Source organism: Gambusia affinis, linkage group LG23, assembly GCF_019740435.1.
Source record: "Gambusia affinis linkage group LG23, SWU_Gaff_1.0, whole genome shotgun sequence".
Lineage (NCBI taxonomy): Eukaryota > Metazoa > Chordata > Actinopteri > Cyprinodontiformes > Poeciliidae > Gambusia > Gambusia affinis.
Genome location: NC_057890.1, coordinates 16,397,467 through 16,412,506, shown reverse-complemented (window position 1 = coordinate 16,412,506; position 15,040 = coordinate 16,397,467). Strand labels below are relative to the sequence as shown.

At 40.7% G+C, this 15,040-nt stretch overlaps 1 protein-coding gene across 8 annotated transcripts in view; it reads right to left on the bottom strand.

The window, feature by feature from the left end:
• Window positions 1-2,245: 2,245 nt before the first annotated feature.
• The window catches only part of kmt2e (lysine (K)-specific methyltransferase 2E), a 45,503-nt gene continuing 32,708 nt past the window's right edge, over window positions 2,246-15,040 (bottom strand). For 5 of the 8 annotated variants that reach the window (XM_044108701.1, XM_044108702.1, XM_044108700.1 and 2 more), the window contains 12 exons: window positions 12,178-12,249; window positions 11,619-11,804; window positions 10,151-10,477; window positions 9,322-9,621; window positions 8,417-8,567; window positions 7,605-7,834; window positions 7,475-7,531; window positions 6,738-7,301; window positions 6,139-6,371; window positions 5,974-6,053; window positions 5,418-5,497; window positions 2,246-5,326 (listed from right to left, as the gene is read on the bottom strand). In XM_044108701.1, the coding sequence (XP_043964636.1) occupies window positions 4,520-5,326; window positions 5,418-5,497; window positions 5,974-6,053; window positions 6,139-6,371; window positions 6,738-7,301; window positions 7,475-7,531; window positions 7,605-7,834; window positions 8,417-8,567; window positions 9,322-9,621; window positions 10,151-10,477; window positions 11,619-11,804; window positions 12,178-12,249 (3,087 nt within the window). In that variant the 3' untranslated portion in view covers window positions 2,246-4,519. The remainder of the gene's footprint in view (window positions 5,327-5,417; window positions 5,498-5,973; window positions 6,054-6,138; window positions 6,372-6,737; window positions 7,302-7,474; window positions 7,532-7,604; window positions 7,835-8,416; window positions 8,568-9,321; window positions 9,622-10,150; window positions 10,478-11,618; window positions 11,805-12,177; window positions 12,250-15,040) is intronic. The other 3 variants (XM_044108705.1, XM_044108708.1, XM_044108706.1) reach the window with 1 other exon arrangement.

Sequence of the window (15,040 nt, the reverse complement as noted above, 5' to 3'; positions counted from 1 at the left end):
AAACTTCATCCTGCTGAAGACGACTGGCATCTGCAAAATCCTGGAAACTGAGCAAACTTGGAGACTGGACAATCAGAAAAAGCAGTGTGGTCTTGTTTATGATGAAATATTTGATGTTATAAAATGGAAACTGTTAATATCAAAGCTTTTTTGCTGGTAAAGTCTGTGAAAAAAGTACAAATAAAATAAAAGCGCACCAATTAAGAGAATTCATAAATGATATGTATTTAGTGAATAGCACTACATGTTGGTTATGTCCCTTTGTCTTGACTGAATCGTATTCTCTGAAATGTCCTGCCATTCGTTTATTATTGTGTGCCATTGAGTATCTTGTTATCTGACAACATTGTAAAGAAAATGAAAAAAAAATATGAATAACCGAGTCTGGTTTTGTTTTATAAGCTTACGTTTTTCACTTTAATACTTTAAAAACCACCACAACAAATTTTATACAAACGTTAATAGTTTATATGGATAAATAAAAAGCCTGCGGAAGTCGGAAACCAGATATTTTAGCTAGGCTAAGCCAGCTAGAAAAAGCAGGTAGCGCTATTAGCTTGGTTGGTATCGGGATTTATAAGAAACAGCTAACCCGAGTAACACAAATAAAACTACCAATATCTGAGACAAAACATAATTAGCTGGTTTAAAACTTTACAACGAATATGAATTAGTTTTAAAAAGTGTTCTATTCAATTCACGTTTGATATGTAGGCAGCAAGCGCTATAATCCGTCCGTGGTACGACTCCCGATCTAGGACTTACCTCCTTCTCTTTGTCCATTTTCTGTCCTTTTACTGTGAATAAAAGCAGTTGATTTAACAAAACGAATAATTTTGTCTAATTGGTTGGTTTTACCATTCAAAATTTCTGCAATTTGACCCAGAAATATGTAATAATATGCAGCATGCTGGACGTAAAAATGCTAATATTGCTAGTTGTTTCACATATTTCACACCAAATTATAGCTAACGCTTAAGAAATTGGAAGTTTAATTTCATCAAGTTAACATTTTAACATTTAAAAACTTTACACTTGTTGTCTAAATTATAAGTTAGGAAAGTGTTAGCATTTATTCCTCTGCTGTAAATTTCCCTTTTTTTTAGCTAATTTGTTGAACCAAACTGTACAGTTAGCTTAGCTAAAGTTAGCATTAGGATTTCAAGAAACATTTTTGTCCTGTTATTGCCATATTAAACTAAATTAAATGCAAGATCTACTTACAAAAATTTAAAACTTTGAACTGCACATTCATTTAATATCCTTGAAGATATTTACTTTAAGCTAAGCTAGTTTGCTGCTCCAAACAGTAGGTTAGTGGAGCTAAAGTTAGCAAAGAACTTGATAAAAAGCAAGTCTTAAAAAACTGTCTGGTGCTAAAGACAAATCACTGGAAAAGATGAAAAAAATATAAAAGTAGAAAATAACCCTGAATTAGTTTCCAAAAAGTAAAGCTTTACTTTAAGCCACGGTTAGTACAGGTATTTTTTTGAATACCAAGCCTGAGCAATATAAATAAAACTGAAAATATCTAAGGCCAAACACACATTTCTCATAAAAATTTAGCAACAAGTTGACAGAAACCCAACATTTAATTTTTTGGGGAAAAACGTTTTAGATTTTATAGTTAACTGATTTGATTCAAGCATGATCCGTTTGTAGTCAGAACTCAGAAAATCCGACTGGAACGCACCAATGAAATCAGATAATTTTTCCAGATCCAATATGGCCGCTGTCCGCATCAACAATGGTAACCTGCAGAAAAAACGTTTATTTTGATGATGGTCCACTTCAACATGTCAGCTCCAATTCTAACAGTAATGGTTTACATTGCTGATTATTATTAGCTACTGAACAATTAAAAATGTTCGTGTGAATGTACCTGGTAAGTGAAAGTACAGATTCTAATACTAAAGATTGTGAAAATTTCTTAAATGACGATTCGAAAACCACTCAGAGCGGATGAAGCCATTTTTCCCATAAGTGGAGGATAAATTCCTTAAAACAAAGGGGCGCGTCTTTGTCTTTTTTTAAGAATACCAGGACATTTGTACAAGAAACTAGAAAATTTGTTTTTTTTTAGTAAATAAAACCCACTGAAAAACCTGCCAAATCCTGAGAAATTAATGCAAAAATATGATTATATGAATTAATTCTGATGTAAAACAGAAAGCAGGGTGCAAATACTTTCCCAGATAATTATTCCCTCCCCAAAATGTTCAGACAAATGTCGCCACAAGTGATATAAAACTGTCATTACAGTGATTTATTACAATGAACCATGAAAATAGCCAACCAGTGCAGTGTCTGTGAGTTTCTCTCCTCCACACAAACGCAACACTCACACACACAAATAAAAATAAAAAATAAAAAAAAGAGACAAAGTTGAAGAGTCAATAAAAGGGGAGAGAAAAATAAAAAATAAAATAAAAATAATGCTACAGTCACAGAAACATTCAGCTTTGCCGAGAACAGCGTTCATATTTACAACCATATCTTAAAATGGGAGTTTGTGGGTCGGGTCGTCAGGGTCAGATGGGAGCGAATTGTACAAGCATAGAAAAAGAAAAGCAGCAGAATATTTACAAAACCTGTTTCTGGTGAAAGCTGAAGTAACCACCTATACATTAAATTACACTTTCTACAAATAACCATTGATATTCAAAAATAAACCGCTGACGTCCGACTTGTGAGTCCAATCTGCCCGCAAAAATCACTCCTCTAAGCTGCCATACACACACACACACTCATTTACACACACACTCTGAGCCTCCAGCAGGGGGCGTTGCTCGCCGATCTTTCCTAAATCTGCAGCGGTGAACAGATATTTGTTAGACAGAAGATTAAAAAAAATAATTTTTTTTTTTGCTGTTTTTTTTTTTTTACTCTATACAAAAAGCTTTTATATTGAGCCACTAGATTAAAACATAAACTGTGTACAGAGCTGCTGACAGACGCACTGTAAAAACTCAAAATATTAAAGTATTTTTATGACGTTCATAACGATTGAAAAAAAAAGACAAAAACTAACTTTTTAGAAACATATAAGAGCTTATTTTGACTAAATAATTCTTTCATGTTGATGAAAACATTCTAGTTTCATATGCAAGTAGTATTTTTAAAAAAATCAATATTAAGGAATTATTGAAATATCTTGTAAAAATTACTTGCAATTTACAAGTTAATTTTTTAGCAAGATATAAAAGCTTGTAAGTAAATAAATCCTTAATATTTATGAAAAAGTTCTAGTTCCACTTAAATTTGTCGGTGGATATAATACTTTTGTATCAATATAAGGGAATTTTTCACTTATCTAGTTGAAAAATCACTTAAAAGTAACTTCAGAAAAACATAGGAGCTTGTTTTGCGTCGATAATTCTTAAATATTGGCAAAAAGTATGGCTGGCAGATTATTTTTTTACTTATGTAGATACATTTATTCTGTTAGTAGAGAAATAATCTGAAATTTTACTCACTTTTTTTAAAGCAATTTTAAGGGATTATTGACTTAAAAAAAGTGTTCAAACTTTTCATTGTGTGGGTCAAGAAAAAAAAGCAAATAAAGTAGCCAAGTTTTTAAAATAAATTTATTTTCATGGGAGAGTGATGTTCATTTTTAAATTTGCTGTATAGCACTTTTAATTCAATTGAATACATTTACTCTGCGTTATAAGAATAAAATTTGGATCAATTACTTTCAAAAAACTTTTTTTGGTGCAGAAAATGTAATTTTTTTCATTAAAAATCTCTGAATAAACGTAGTATTTAACATTTTCCATTGTTATAATATTATGTCAGTAACTAATTCATTCAGATTAAAAATGAAAAATAAGAAATTTATATCACTGGAGTTGGGGCCACAGAAAAATCAGTCTGAGGGCCACAAATGGCCCACGCGCCTCACTGTGAACAACCCTGGCTCCTAATGTCTTAAAGATAAATAATTCTTGAACATTGATGAAAAGTAGCAGATTTTTTCACTTTCAAAACATTTTTTCCAATTTTAAAAGTGGAATTAGTAATTTTTCATCAATATTAAGGAATTATTTACTTTAAAAAGCTCCTATTGGTAAAATGTTACCTTTAGGTTAGTTTTCTGTTGTTTCAAGTGAATTAATATAAGTGCAGTAGAAACTGGACCAAAAATACTTTGAAACTTTGAGTTTTTACAGTGTAGAAGACGGATATCAGGAGGGAAGAGGCTGGAATGTCCGGAGCGGGAATTACAACGGGAACAGAACTGTTTCCTCTCCGTCTGAGAGGATGTTGTAAAAAAACCAAACCAAAATAAAAATCAGAAATGTAGGCCAGAGAGAGGGGGGCAATGAGCACCAGGGGGATCGTCCGCCATCTTTATTTTATATAGTTTCTTCCTCCTTCCCAGAGTTTGTCCTTTAATGTGACCTTTAACCCCACAATCAGCTGTTTTTCCACTGGCCGCATGTTCAGGAACATAAAAACGTATCTACAGCTTATAGTACACGCCCCCCCCTGTAGAACAGTTCACAGGGGTCAGAGGTCAGTGCCAGCCGGTGCTCAGGTACCCCGAGTTGTGGAAGGAGTTCGAGGTCGCTGGAGCGCCGCGGGGGCCGGGGGGCACCTGGGATGCGGCGGGCTGCTGCGGCGGTGGAGGGGGGGGCGGCGGCAGTCCGGTCTGCTGCAGCGGCGGCGGGTAGGAGGGGGAGGCGGTTGCCGCGGCGCCGGGGTGCATCATGGCCGTCTGGAACTGGTAGTGGTGGGGGTTAGAGGTGGGGGGAGGAGGCGGCGGCGGCGGCGGGGGGGTCAGAGCCGCTGCCTGCTGCGTCGGTGGCGGTGAGGTCATCAGGAGCTGCGGCGGCTGCAGGTGCAGCAGCGTCGGGTGAGGAGGGGGAGGGGGCGGCGGCGGGGGAGCAGCGGCGGCCTGGTAGTGGACGCCGTGCGGCGGGAAGGAGGGGGCGACGGCCGGCTTGAAGGCGGCGAAGGGCCCAGCGGGGGCGGGGCTCTGGTTGGGGAAGTAGGCGGGGGAGGCAGGCGGAGCTGCGGGGGGAGGTGGAGGAGGAGGGGGCGCCGTCTGCGTGCCGAACTGAGGGAACGCAGCCGGCCCGGTTTGAGGCGGCGGCTGGGCGGGGAACAGCGCCCTCTGGCTGCGGTAGGGGGAACCCTGCGGCCCCGGCTTTGGGTAGTGAACTGGGGAGGAGGGTGGTGGCGGCGGTGGCTTGGTCGGGGTCAGGGGGGCGGGTTTGGGCCCGGCTGGCTTGTTGGGATTTGACGACCATGGCTGAGCGTCGCCATCTTCGTCCTTCAGCAGCCGACCGGCAGGCTGGGGGAGAGCGCCGGGAGAGCATGGCTGCAACGAGGAAAGAACCAGAAACGTTTCTTATTTTAACGCCAAAGTTCAGTTAATCTACGGATCAGAACCAGAACAGGCAGCGTCTTACTGTGTGGGTTGGAGTTTTCTGGAGGACTGGAGATGCACAGTCTCGTAGTGCTGGGGTGTCGCCTCCTTCTACTTCCCCATCTGATGCAACAGAAACAGAAACCTTACGACTGAAACGATTTATCAGATTAATCATTAGTAATTAGATTAAATTACTAATTTAAAAAATCTGTTAATCTATAAATCATCACGCTAAAAGAATGCTCTGTTATGCAAATGAAAAAAATCTGTTCACATTTTAAACAAGAAAATAAAAATTTCATTGCCTAAAATGCAATATTTTAATTATTTGTAATATTATATAAGGTAGAATTAAGTAGTGAAATGAAAAATATGCAGAATGTGTCAATATTTTTATCCGATTAATCGGTTAATCGTCTGAGTAATCAATGGAAAAATTGATTATTGAATAATTGATAATGTATTTTTGTCTTTTTATGACGTAAAGCACTTTGAAAAGCCTAGTTAAAACACTTAGAATGAAAAATTATGGTACATAATAAATTATCTCAGTAATTACTGCGATAAATAGTAATTTTTTAATAATATATCCGTACCTGCATCCTTATCTTTGCTGAGCAGCAGCGCTCTGTGGTAGCCGCGCTCTCTGGCCTGCTCCACTGAGGTCGACGACGTCCTGAGGATGAACATCAGGAACAAGTTCAGTCAATATGAAGCTAAAACTCATCCAGTAGCAGTGACTCCAAACAGAGGGAACGTACCACTGCCCTTCGCCGCCCTCCTTCTCTCCAGACGCCTCGGCCTCCTCGCTGGCCTGAGGCTCCTTCACGGCGGCAGCGCTGCATGGCGGCGGTGGCTCGCTGGCGGGCTCCAGAGCCACGGGGAACGCCTCCACGGCCAGCGGCAGCACGGTGGAAACCGGAGAGCAGCACTCGGTCTTGGAGCCGCTGCGGCGAGCTTCTCGCTGCCGCTTCCTGTATTCCAGCAAGGAAACCTGGGAAAACAGAGCAGTGCTGTCAGTGGAGGCTCTGATCCAGCAGGGGGCAGCGTTTAGCTAACTGTCAGGTCCAAACTCAAAAGATACCAGAAACTTAATACAATGTAACTCATAACTAATAGAAATTAAATTATTTAATCAGATTAGTTGTGATGAATCAATCCTGATCACTTATTTAGTAATCAGTTAATCAATAACTGGAGAATACAGACTCAAAAAAAGGCAGCTTGCTGAAAGATCAACAGGATAACAAGGACAGTTGGATGAATAAATGTGTGGATGAATGGTGGATTAATCCCAATCCGGGTAAAATTACAAACGTTTTGCATTTCTGTATTGCAGACAGTAGACATGACCTCTGACCTTCTTCCTCTGCGGTGGGTTCTGCGCGGACCCTCCTCCTTCGCCGTCGCTGTTCAACAACCGGGAGAAGACGAGCGAGCCGCCGTCTTCAGAGCAGGGGTAGAACAGTTGCCCCTGCGCCTCGCTGAACGGCGGTTGGGAGCCGGACAGCGCCGGCGTTCCCGCCGCTGCCGCTGGCGTCCCAGCGGCCGGCGGTTCCGGCCTGAAAGGAGCCGCCAGAGGTTCCAGCGTGTGAGACGGGGTGAGGTCCCGAAGGTTAGAGTTGACCGGGGAGAAGTTCAAACCAGCTGGTCCGGCCAGGCCTCTGTCTGGGCTTTTGATCCAGCCCGGGTACGAGGAAGAGGAGGAGGAGGAGGATGAGGAAGGGCAGGTGTCTGCAGAGGAAGCAGCTTCGACGGCGGCGTCTGGGAGCGCGGCGTCCGTCCTCTCCTCTCCGCTGTCCACAGACTCTGGAGCGGGAAGCTGCGGACTCTCCGGGACAGGAAGCTTGACGTCTGAAGAAGCTGCGTCTGAGACCGGAGTTCGGAGACACGGCGAGGACGCTAACGAAGGAGGACGATCAGCCTGCCAGGGACGGAGACAGTCAGCGTCAAAAACACTCAGATTTGAACTTAATTGTTTTGATAACAATCCATATTTTAAAGATATTAGATGGATGGACAGACGGACGGACAGACAGATACATTTAGGTTATTTGAAACTTGTCCAGATTTGAAAAATGCATAAAATCAAATCACCTCTTGCACGGAGGGTTTCCGACTGACCTCCGGTGAGTTTTCCTCTGAAGACTCTGTCTGCGGATCAGGAAACAAACTCAGCCGCCATTTTTAATCAGAACGGGCAAAACACTCGGCGGCGCCTCCGTACCTCTTGAGGGGCGTTAAGTGCGTGCGTTGGGGTACTACTTGAGGCCGGTTCTGCGCCGGGCTCTTCGGTCCGGGGGCGGGGCGGGGTGGCGAGGAGGCTGGGCGCCGCAGACGGTTCTGAGTGGTCCGCCCGGGTCGGCGTGGCGCAGGGCGAGCCGTACGGCGTGGAGCTCTCCGATATGCAGGCGTCCAGCGGGCTCAGCCGTCGCTTCTTCAGGGGAGTCGGCAACTCTGGAGGAACGTGGCGTTGGGTCAGAAACTTCTACACACTCAGGTTCCTAAACATCCACATGTCTGGGTTTCGGTTTTAAAATGACTGATTTAACTGGTAGTAAAAAAACAAAAACATAATTTAGTTGGAAAGAAAAACAAGCTGAAGCTTCTTCTTTAAATAAACATCAAATCTTTTAGATTGAGGATGTTCAAAGTAAGGTACGGGGGCCCTTTTTGGCCCCTACACTGATTTTATGTGGCCATAATTCAACCATAATTCCAGAATAAATTAAGTAGAACAAAACTACAACCTATATATTAAATTCTACTTATAAAAATATAAGTTTTCAATTTAAATTAGATTTGTTTTGATTTTATGTTACCACGGAAAAGATGCCACTCACATTAGACTCTTAAGAGTTAATTTTAAACCAAAGGTGTTTAAAGTGAGGGGCCAAAAATGGCCCCTGTACTGAATTCAATAATAAATAAAATAAATTAGGACAAAACTACGACTTTTAAATTAAAATCTATCCATCAAATGGTAACAATTACCAACAATACTAACAAGGAAGTGTTAAAAATAAACAAAATGGCCACCTGGAAGTGAGCAAGTGCCGTTGAAGAGCAGCGGACTGTCTGAGTCTCCGTTAACGGAGGGGCTCAGCGGCCCGTCGCCGGGCAGAAAAAGGCTGGGCCGTCTGGCGGGGCTGGTGGAGCCTTCCTCCTCCAGAGCCTGCTTCAACCATCGCTGCACAGAAGGAAAAGATAGAAATAAAATTAGTAAACAAATGACAGCAGCCGCTACAAAATATCCCTAAACTTTTATCATTTTAGTCAAAATTATGGCACAAAACTGTTTAATTTTGTCACCTGAAAAACAAACATTGATTTTACGTAACAGACCAACAGAAAGTAGTTTAACGTTATGAAAGGACATGTTTTATTATTGTTATTATAATTTTGAAATATTGTCTCAAAAACCAGAGCTGTACAGAATCAGTCTTCAGTCAGATGTTTCTTTAGAACCACTATAACACAGACTGCTACAATCAGCATCTACAAAAACCATCTAAAGAAATTTGGATAGTATGAGCTCCGTCAGCATTTAATTTTCTTACAATCCATCAAACATGTAGAAGTAGATTTGGAAAATTTTTACTTTTTGGGCTGCATGCATGGTCAAACATGGTGGTGGCAGCACCATGCTGTGGGCAAGCAAGTCAAAGATGACAGAAAAATGTGCAGAGCTAAAATGTGGGGAAATCCTGGAGGATCTGTTAAAATCAGAAAGCTGGAAGATTAAATACCGACTTTAGAAAATTAAGTAATTTTTAAGGGACCACAATTTATTTAGTAAAAATCTTTTCAAATATGAAGCCTTGTTTTCTTTCCACTTTCTCTGCATGTACCATATTATTGGTCTGTCAGATGAAAACAAATTGAAAATGTTAAATAACCTCATTAAACCCAGACAGGAGGTTCTTCAGAACTGGCTCTGGTACCTTTTTACAAGAGCCGCTGGTCGGTGGCGTTTCCGGCAGCTCCCTGGAGCGGCGCCTCCCGGTGGGCATGCCGGGCGTGGTCGGGCTACGGTTGGCTAGGAACGGCGACGAGAAGCGGATGTAGTGTTTGGGCGTGCTGTACACCTGCGGAGAGCAGGTCATGCCTGGCAAGGCGTTCAGCTGCGTGGCGAGTACTTCCGGGTCGCTGCTTATTCTCAGCGGCCGATCCGGGACCGGTTCTGGCGTGCGGACGCTGCCGCGGTCCTGCTGTTTCTCCCCCACCCACTCGCTCACGAAGTGCTGAGGACGAGAGTTTGACAAAGGGGTGAATTATCTGGCTGTTTGAAGGGTTTTTCTTAAAGAAATCAAGACAAAATAAATGATTAATCGTGATTAACTGATTGTTCAAATAATCATCAACTAATTTAGTAATCAATGAATCAATACCTGGAGTATTTAAAGGCAAAAATCAAAGTCTCCTTTTAAGTAAATGTTTCTATCCAATTAATGCAAAAATCAGACAATTAATCTACAAATGATCAAATGTTCACTAGAAGAATACTTTGTTAATACAATTTTTATGTACTTATTTTAAAACGCCATCGTCTGGAATCACCCTTCACATCTCCAACTTCAGCCTCACCTCGTTGTTCCCCGAAATCGCCACCGGCATGCCCTCGGATGGCTCATCCATGCAGATGTCCCCTCTGCTGTCCCTCACCAATTTGTTATTTGTATTTTATGTATTTCTAAATAAAAAATTTGCAGAACTTGCCAGTTTTTTATATTTGATTAATCGATTAATTGAGAGACTAATCTAATTTCTAACCTTTTTAGTTTTGTAGCTCTTGCTGCCGGTGCGGGTTCTGTCCGGCGCTGGAGAGCTGCTGTGTGGAGGGCTGCTCTCTGGGACATGAGAGGGGATTACTTCAGGCTCTGGCGCCGCCGGCGTCTCTCCTTCTGGCATTTCGGTGGCTGGAGGCTCCACGGGTTCGGCTGGAGAGCTGGGCGTCAGGTCGGAGCAGGTGCTGATGGTGCGCGCGCGCCGTCGCTGCTGCCCGATGTGAGTCCGGTTCCTGGAGAAGCTCTTCCTGTTCCGAGACGGTTTCACCTTGGCCGGCTTCAGTCCGGGCTCCTCCTTTATTTCAAGAGGCGGCTGAAACATAAACAGTTGGTTCATTGAGGCACTTTTCAAGCATTTTCACTGCAAAAACCTAATATTTTACCACGTATTTTTGCCTAGTTTCTAGTGTAAATATCTTAGTACACTTTCATCAAGATAAAGGAGTTTGTTTTAAATCAATAATTCATTAATATTGATGAGAAAGTGTTAGTTCCAATGGCACCGTTACCTAGCAACACCAGCCAAGCCCAGCCCGTTACCTAGCAACCCAGATCTAGTTCCGCTGGCAGATTATTTCACTCTCAGCATGGGAAGTTTGTCTTGTATAAGTGAAGCAATCTGCCAATGGAACTAGAACTTTTTACATCAATATTGAGGAACAACTGACTTAAATCAGGTACTTATATCTTGCTGAAAAGTTACTTGTAAATTAATTTTGTCTTATATCAAATGTAACTAGAAACTAGACAAAAATACTTGGTAAGATTTTGTGTTTTTGCAGTGTTCAAAGTAAGTTTTCACATTTTTCCAGTAAAAAAAAAAAAGACAGTTTTAGTTCATTATAATATAATTTTTTTTACTGTTATTAGTATTTGTTTATGGTGTTATTCCATATTCTGCAGCAGGGAAAAGAAAAACTAAAATATTTTGAAATGTCTCTCTTTCACCTGACTGGTCTGAGAACATTAAAAAAACACAATTTCAAAAAAGTTGTTTAATGTAAAAAATATAAAATTATCAATAAGTCACTGAGTCCTTAGGAATAATAAATATTCAATAAACTTAAATAATCCAAACAAATTGTGTTAAAATGACCTTCCTTCCTACAATATACATAAAAGTGCACAAAAAAACCCATTTGCTATGTTTTCTGGCATGGAGCAAATATAAATAATTTAGGTGACTAACTAACCTAAAACAAGAATTTTACGTCAGACAGCGAGGAAAACAAATATTCTTAATTAGGTGTGTTAAAAATCTGGTTTCAACAGTAAATTCAGGCTTTTAATCAAATATTAGATTGTCCTTTGTTGAATATGAACTTCAACTATAAATCAAACAATTGAATTTAAAGTATTTTAAATGATTTCAAACCCCTATGTAAACCCTGAAACAAGTTTTTAAGATATTTGTAGAGAAGTTATTCTGTTGTTTTGATCATCTTTGTCTTTACCTGCATGACAGCTGGAGAATCGACGGTTTCTGGCGTCGCCGGCGGTTCCTCTTTGATATCGCTGCGGCCGCCCACTTCCGTCTTCACGCTGCCGATTCGCTCCAGCGCCTGCTCCCTGCGTTTCTCACGCTTCTCCATTCTGGCGAATGCTTGCAGGATGGCCTCCATCTTCCGCTCCTCTCGAGTCTGCGGTGATTCGGGCGCGGGGTTTGGGAGGAAAACGGCACAGTCATTAGCATCTAACGACCCCCTGAAGCCACAAAGGGTTAACACAGCAAAAGCGACTCTAAGGGAGCGCAGAGATGCAAATGAAGATAGTTGGGAGGGAGGGAAAAGGTTTGCGATAGATGCAAATAAAGAAATCCAAAAGTAGGAAAAGCGGTGTGAAAAAGTGGCTCCAGATTGTTCAAAACATCCCGCTGAGCGCTTCACATGGAAACTGCCTCCACCATTTAGAGAAAGATCCACACCACCAAACAGACGGGGTTAGTTCGCCACAAGCCGATTTGGTGGAGGTGAACCCTGGAATGATGTTGGCTATGTATGGGGTCGAGTTTACCTCTTTCAGTTTTGGCCCGTTCCAGCTTGAAGCCGCCCCGACAGGGAGATGGGACTGCTCGGCTGGGTTGGCCTGAATGTTTAATGAAGAGACAGCCCAGTTTAGAGAAGCAACGCTCTCCGCAAACGCTCGCCACGTCTGGCTGAAAATACATTTAATCTGGGTGCCAAAGATACCTCAGGTACCCTGAAGGAATGCTAACTGTCGCTAAGCACTCATGTGCTGCATAAAAGCCAAAAAATGTGCAGTTTTAACTTAAAAATCTCAATTTTTAATTTAAATTAGACTAATTTTGGTGTGGAAAATCAAACCTGAAGCTAGTGGTTTAAATAAGCATCTAATCTTTTAGATCGGTGGTGTTCAAGGTGGGGTCCAGGGGCCATATTTTGGCCGCTGGACTAATTTCAGCGGCCAAAATCGACCAATTTCAGTTGATTTGGCCGCCAATTGACCATAATTCCAGAATACATTAAAGTAGAACAAAATTACAGCTTTTAAATTAAATTCTACTTCCAAAAATCTAAATTTTTAATTCAAATTTGACTAATGATTTTAATGGTATAAATGTGCTATTTTTGCTAACTACTCTTCAAAATGGGAAACATGCCTTCACGTTGGGCTGATTTGTGTTAATCTTAAACCAAGGGTATTCAACCCGGGGTTAGAGAGACATTTTTGGGCCCAGGACCTCAATTCAAATAAATTAGGAGAAATATATAACTTTTAAATTAAAATTTACTTACAAAAATAAAAATGACAGTTGCAACACAAAGTGGTCATCTTTTACAAGCTTTCCGTTTTCCATCTGTTGTCATGGTAACTGGGACCAAATCTACCGATTGACTAATACGCTAAAGTACAATTTGTTGCGCCCAAATCATTTTTCAATTGCTGTGTTAAAACTTCTGTAAATTATCTTTAATCAAGCCCAAAATAAAAAGCAACCAGAGAAGAAACCATTTGACATTTTGGGTTTATGATCTTGCTCCTACAACACAATTACTTGTTTAATTAAAATGATTCATGCTTAGTTTATTGTTGAATAGATAATAAATCATAATATTTAGGTGACTTTAGTTTTTTGAAATTATTTTTTTCTGGCCTCCAGGTACTTTTGAACTAATAATTTTGGCTAATGTGACCAAAAGTTTGGACACCCCTGTTGTAAACAACTAAAATAAGATCCAAATGTTCAACTTGCAGAGTAATAATCTAAACTGGACAAGGATCCGAGTTTTTTTTGGCACCACAGATAGAGAGGAGGATGGTGAGGGAGGTAAACATATCTCTAATTTTCACTTATATAGTAGGACAGCAAAGAATTACATCTTCATACCAACAACTCTGTATTATCACCACTACATGACCCAAAACGGTTGGTGGCTAAATGACCACAGAAAGGAACAAAAATCAACTTTTGGGGTTAATGATGGCTTAATAGAGTAACCAAAGATGTTACTCCACTGATGGAAAATGCTTAAAGAACAGATCTGGCAGTTATAGATCGGTTACTATTGTCTATTCTTATCAGCTGGAAAATATTACAGGAATGATATTAATGTATATATAACTGATGGGAATAATTGATGAGAGTCCCTAGATAGAGTGAGTGCCAATAAATATGAAAATACTTGAAAACGTGACTGAATGGAGTGGTTGTGGGTCAACATTTGCATATGAATAACAGCACACCTAAAAATAACGTGTACTGCAGGATTAGACATGTGGCAGGTTTTACTTCACAGCAGTTTCATGTTTTTATGGATGCATTAGCAATAAGACATTTTAACTTCACTATTATCATCGTCACTTAAATACCATAAAATTTTGTATTAAGAACTGAGTCCATATCAACCCACCACAATTAACTAAAACACTAACTTTAGCATGAGTCCTTAAATTGAACCAACTAAATGCTTCTAAAACCAGTGGTGACAACATAAGCAGCACTGTGTTTTACTAGCATCTCTTACAGTAGTTACTGACTGTGTGTGAATGCTCGCCTGTTTGTTGCAGCTCTGTCCATAGACAGCAGCTCATTGGTTATGCTAAAGTCATCCCCCCCTCCTCCACCCTTAATCTATCCATCTCTTTCGCCGATTAGCACAACTGTATGTTGCCCAAAGATGAGTCAGCGTTTTACACCTTAGATCCACCGTGTGAAATGAAGCTGACTGCAGGGTAATTTCCAGAGTGTGTGTGTGTGTGTGTGTGTGATCCCCATCTCCCAGGGACATGAGGCCATTTGCCAGCGAGTGCAGGGAGTGGTTGATACCGCGACAGGCCATTTTAGACAGCGATGAATGCAGTCAGGAACCGCTCCAATGGATGATGGGAAATTACTGTTCATGTGCCGTTTCAAAAGAAATAGTCAGGAAAATATGGAAAAAATAAAATAAAATCTTGAAGCTTCAATGTTGCAGGAAAAAAAACAAAAAACATCAAAGCTGAAGGAGGGCAAAAAAATAATGAGCAGAAGAGCAACAAAGGTGCCGATAGTGGTGGGCGATGTAGCAGAGATGAGTAATGAAGAGGAGGCTACAGTTGGAGTCAGAAGGTTACACAAAGACAACATCAAGGTCATCCATTTTGGCTTTTATTGGATTCATTTGAACCATTCTGTTTCAATATTTACTACTCTAAAAGAAACACGCGCTAAATATTTTTGCCACTAATATTTTAGCTGGCACGGTAGTGGTGGAATCATGCTGAGGAGTGAGTCTAAATCCTTCAATTTCACCGCTAATTCACATCCAGAATTATTTAATTAAATTAATAGCAAAATTAAATATACATACAATTAAAAATTCATTTAATATTAAAATGTTATTATTTAATTTCCCCTTGGGATTAATGAAGTATT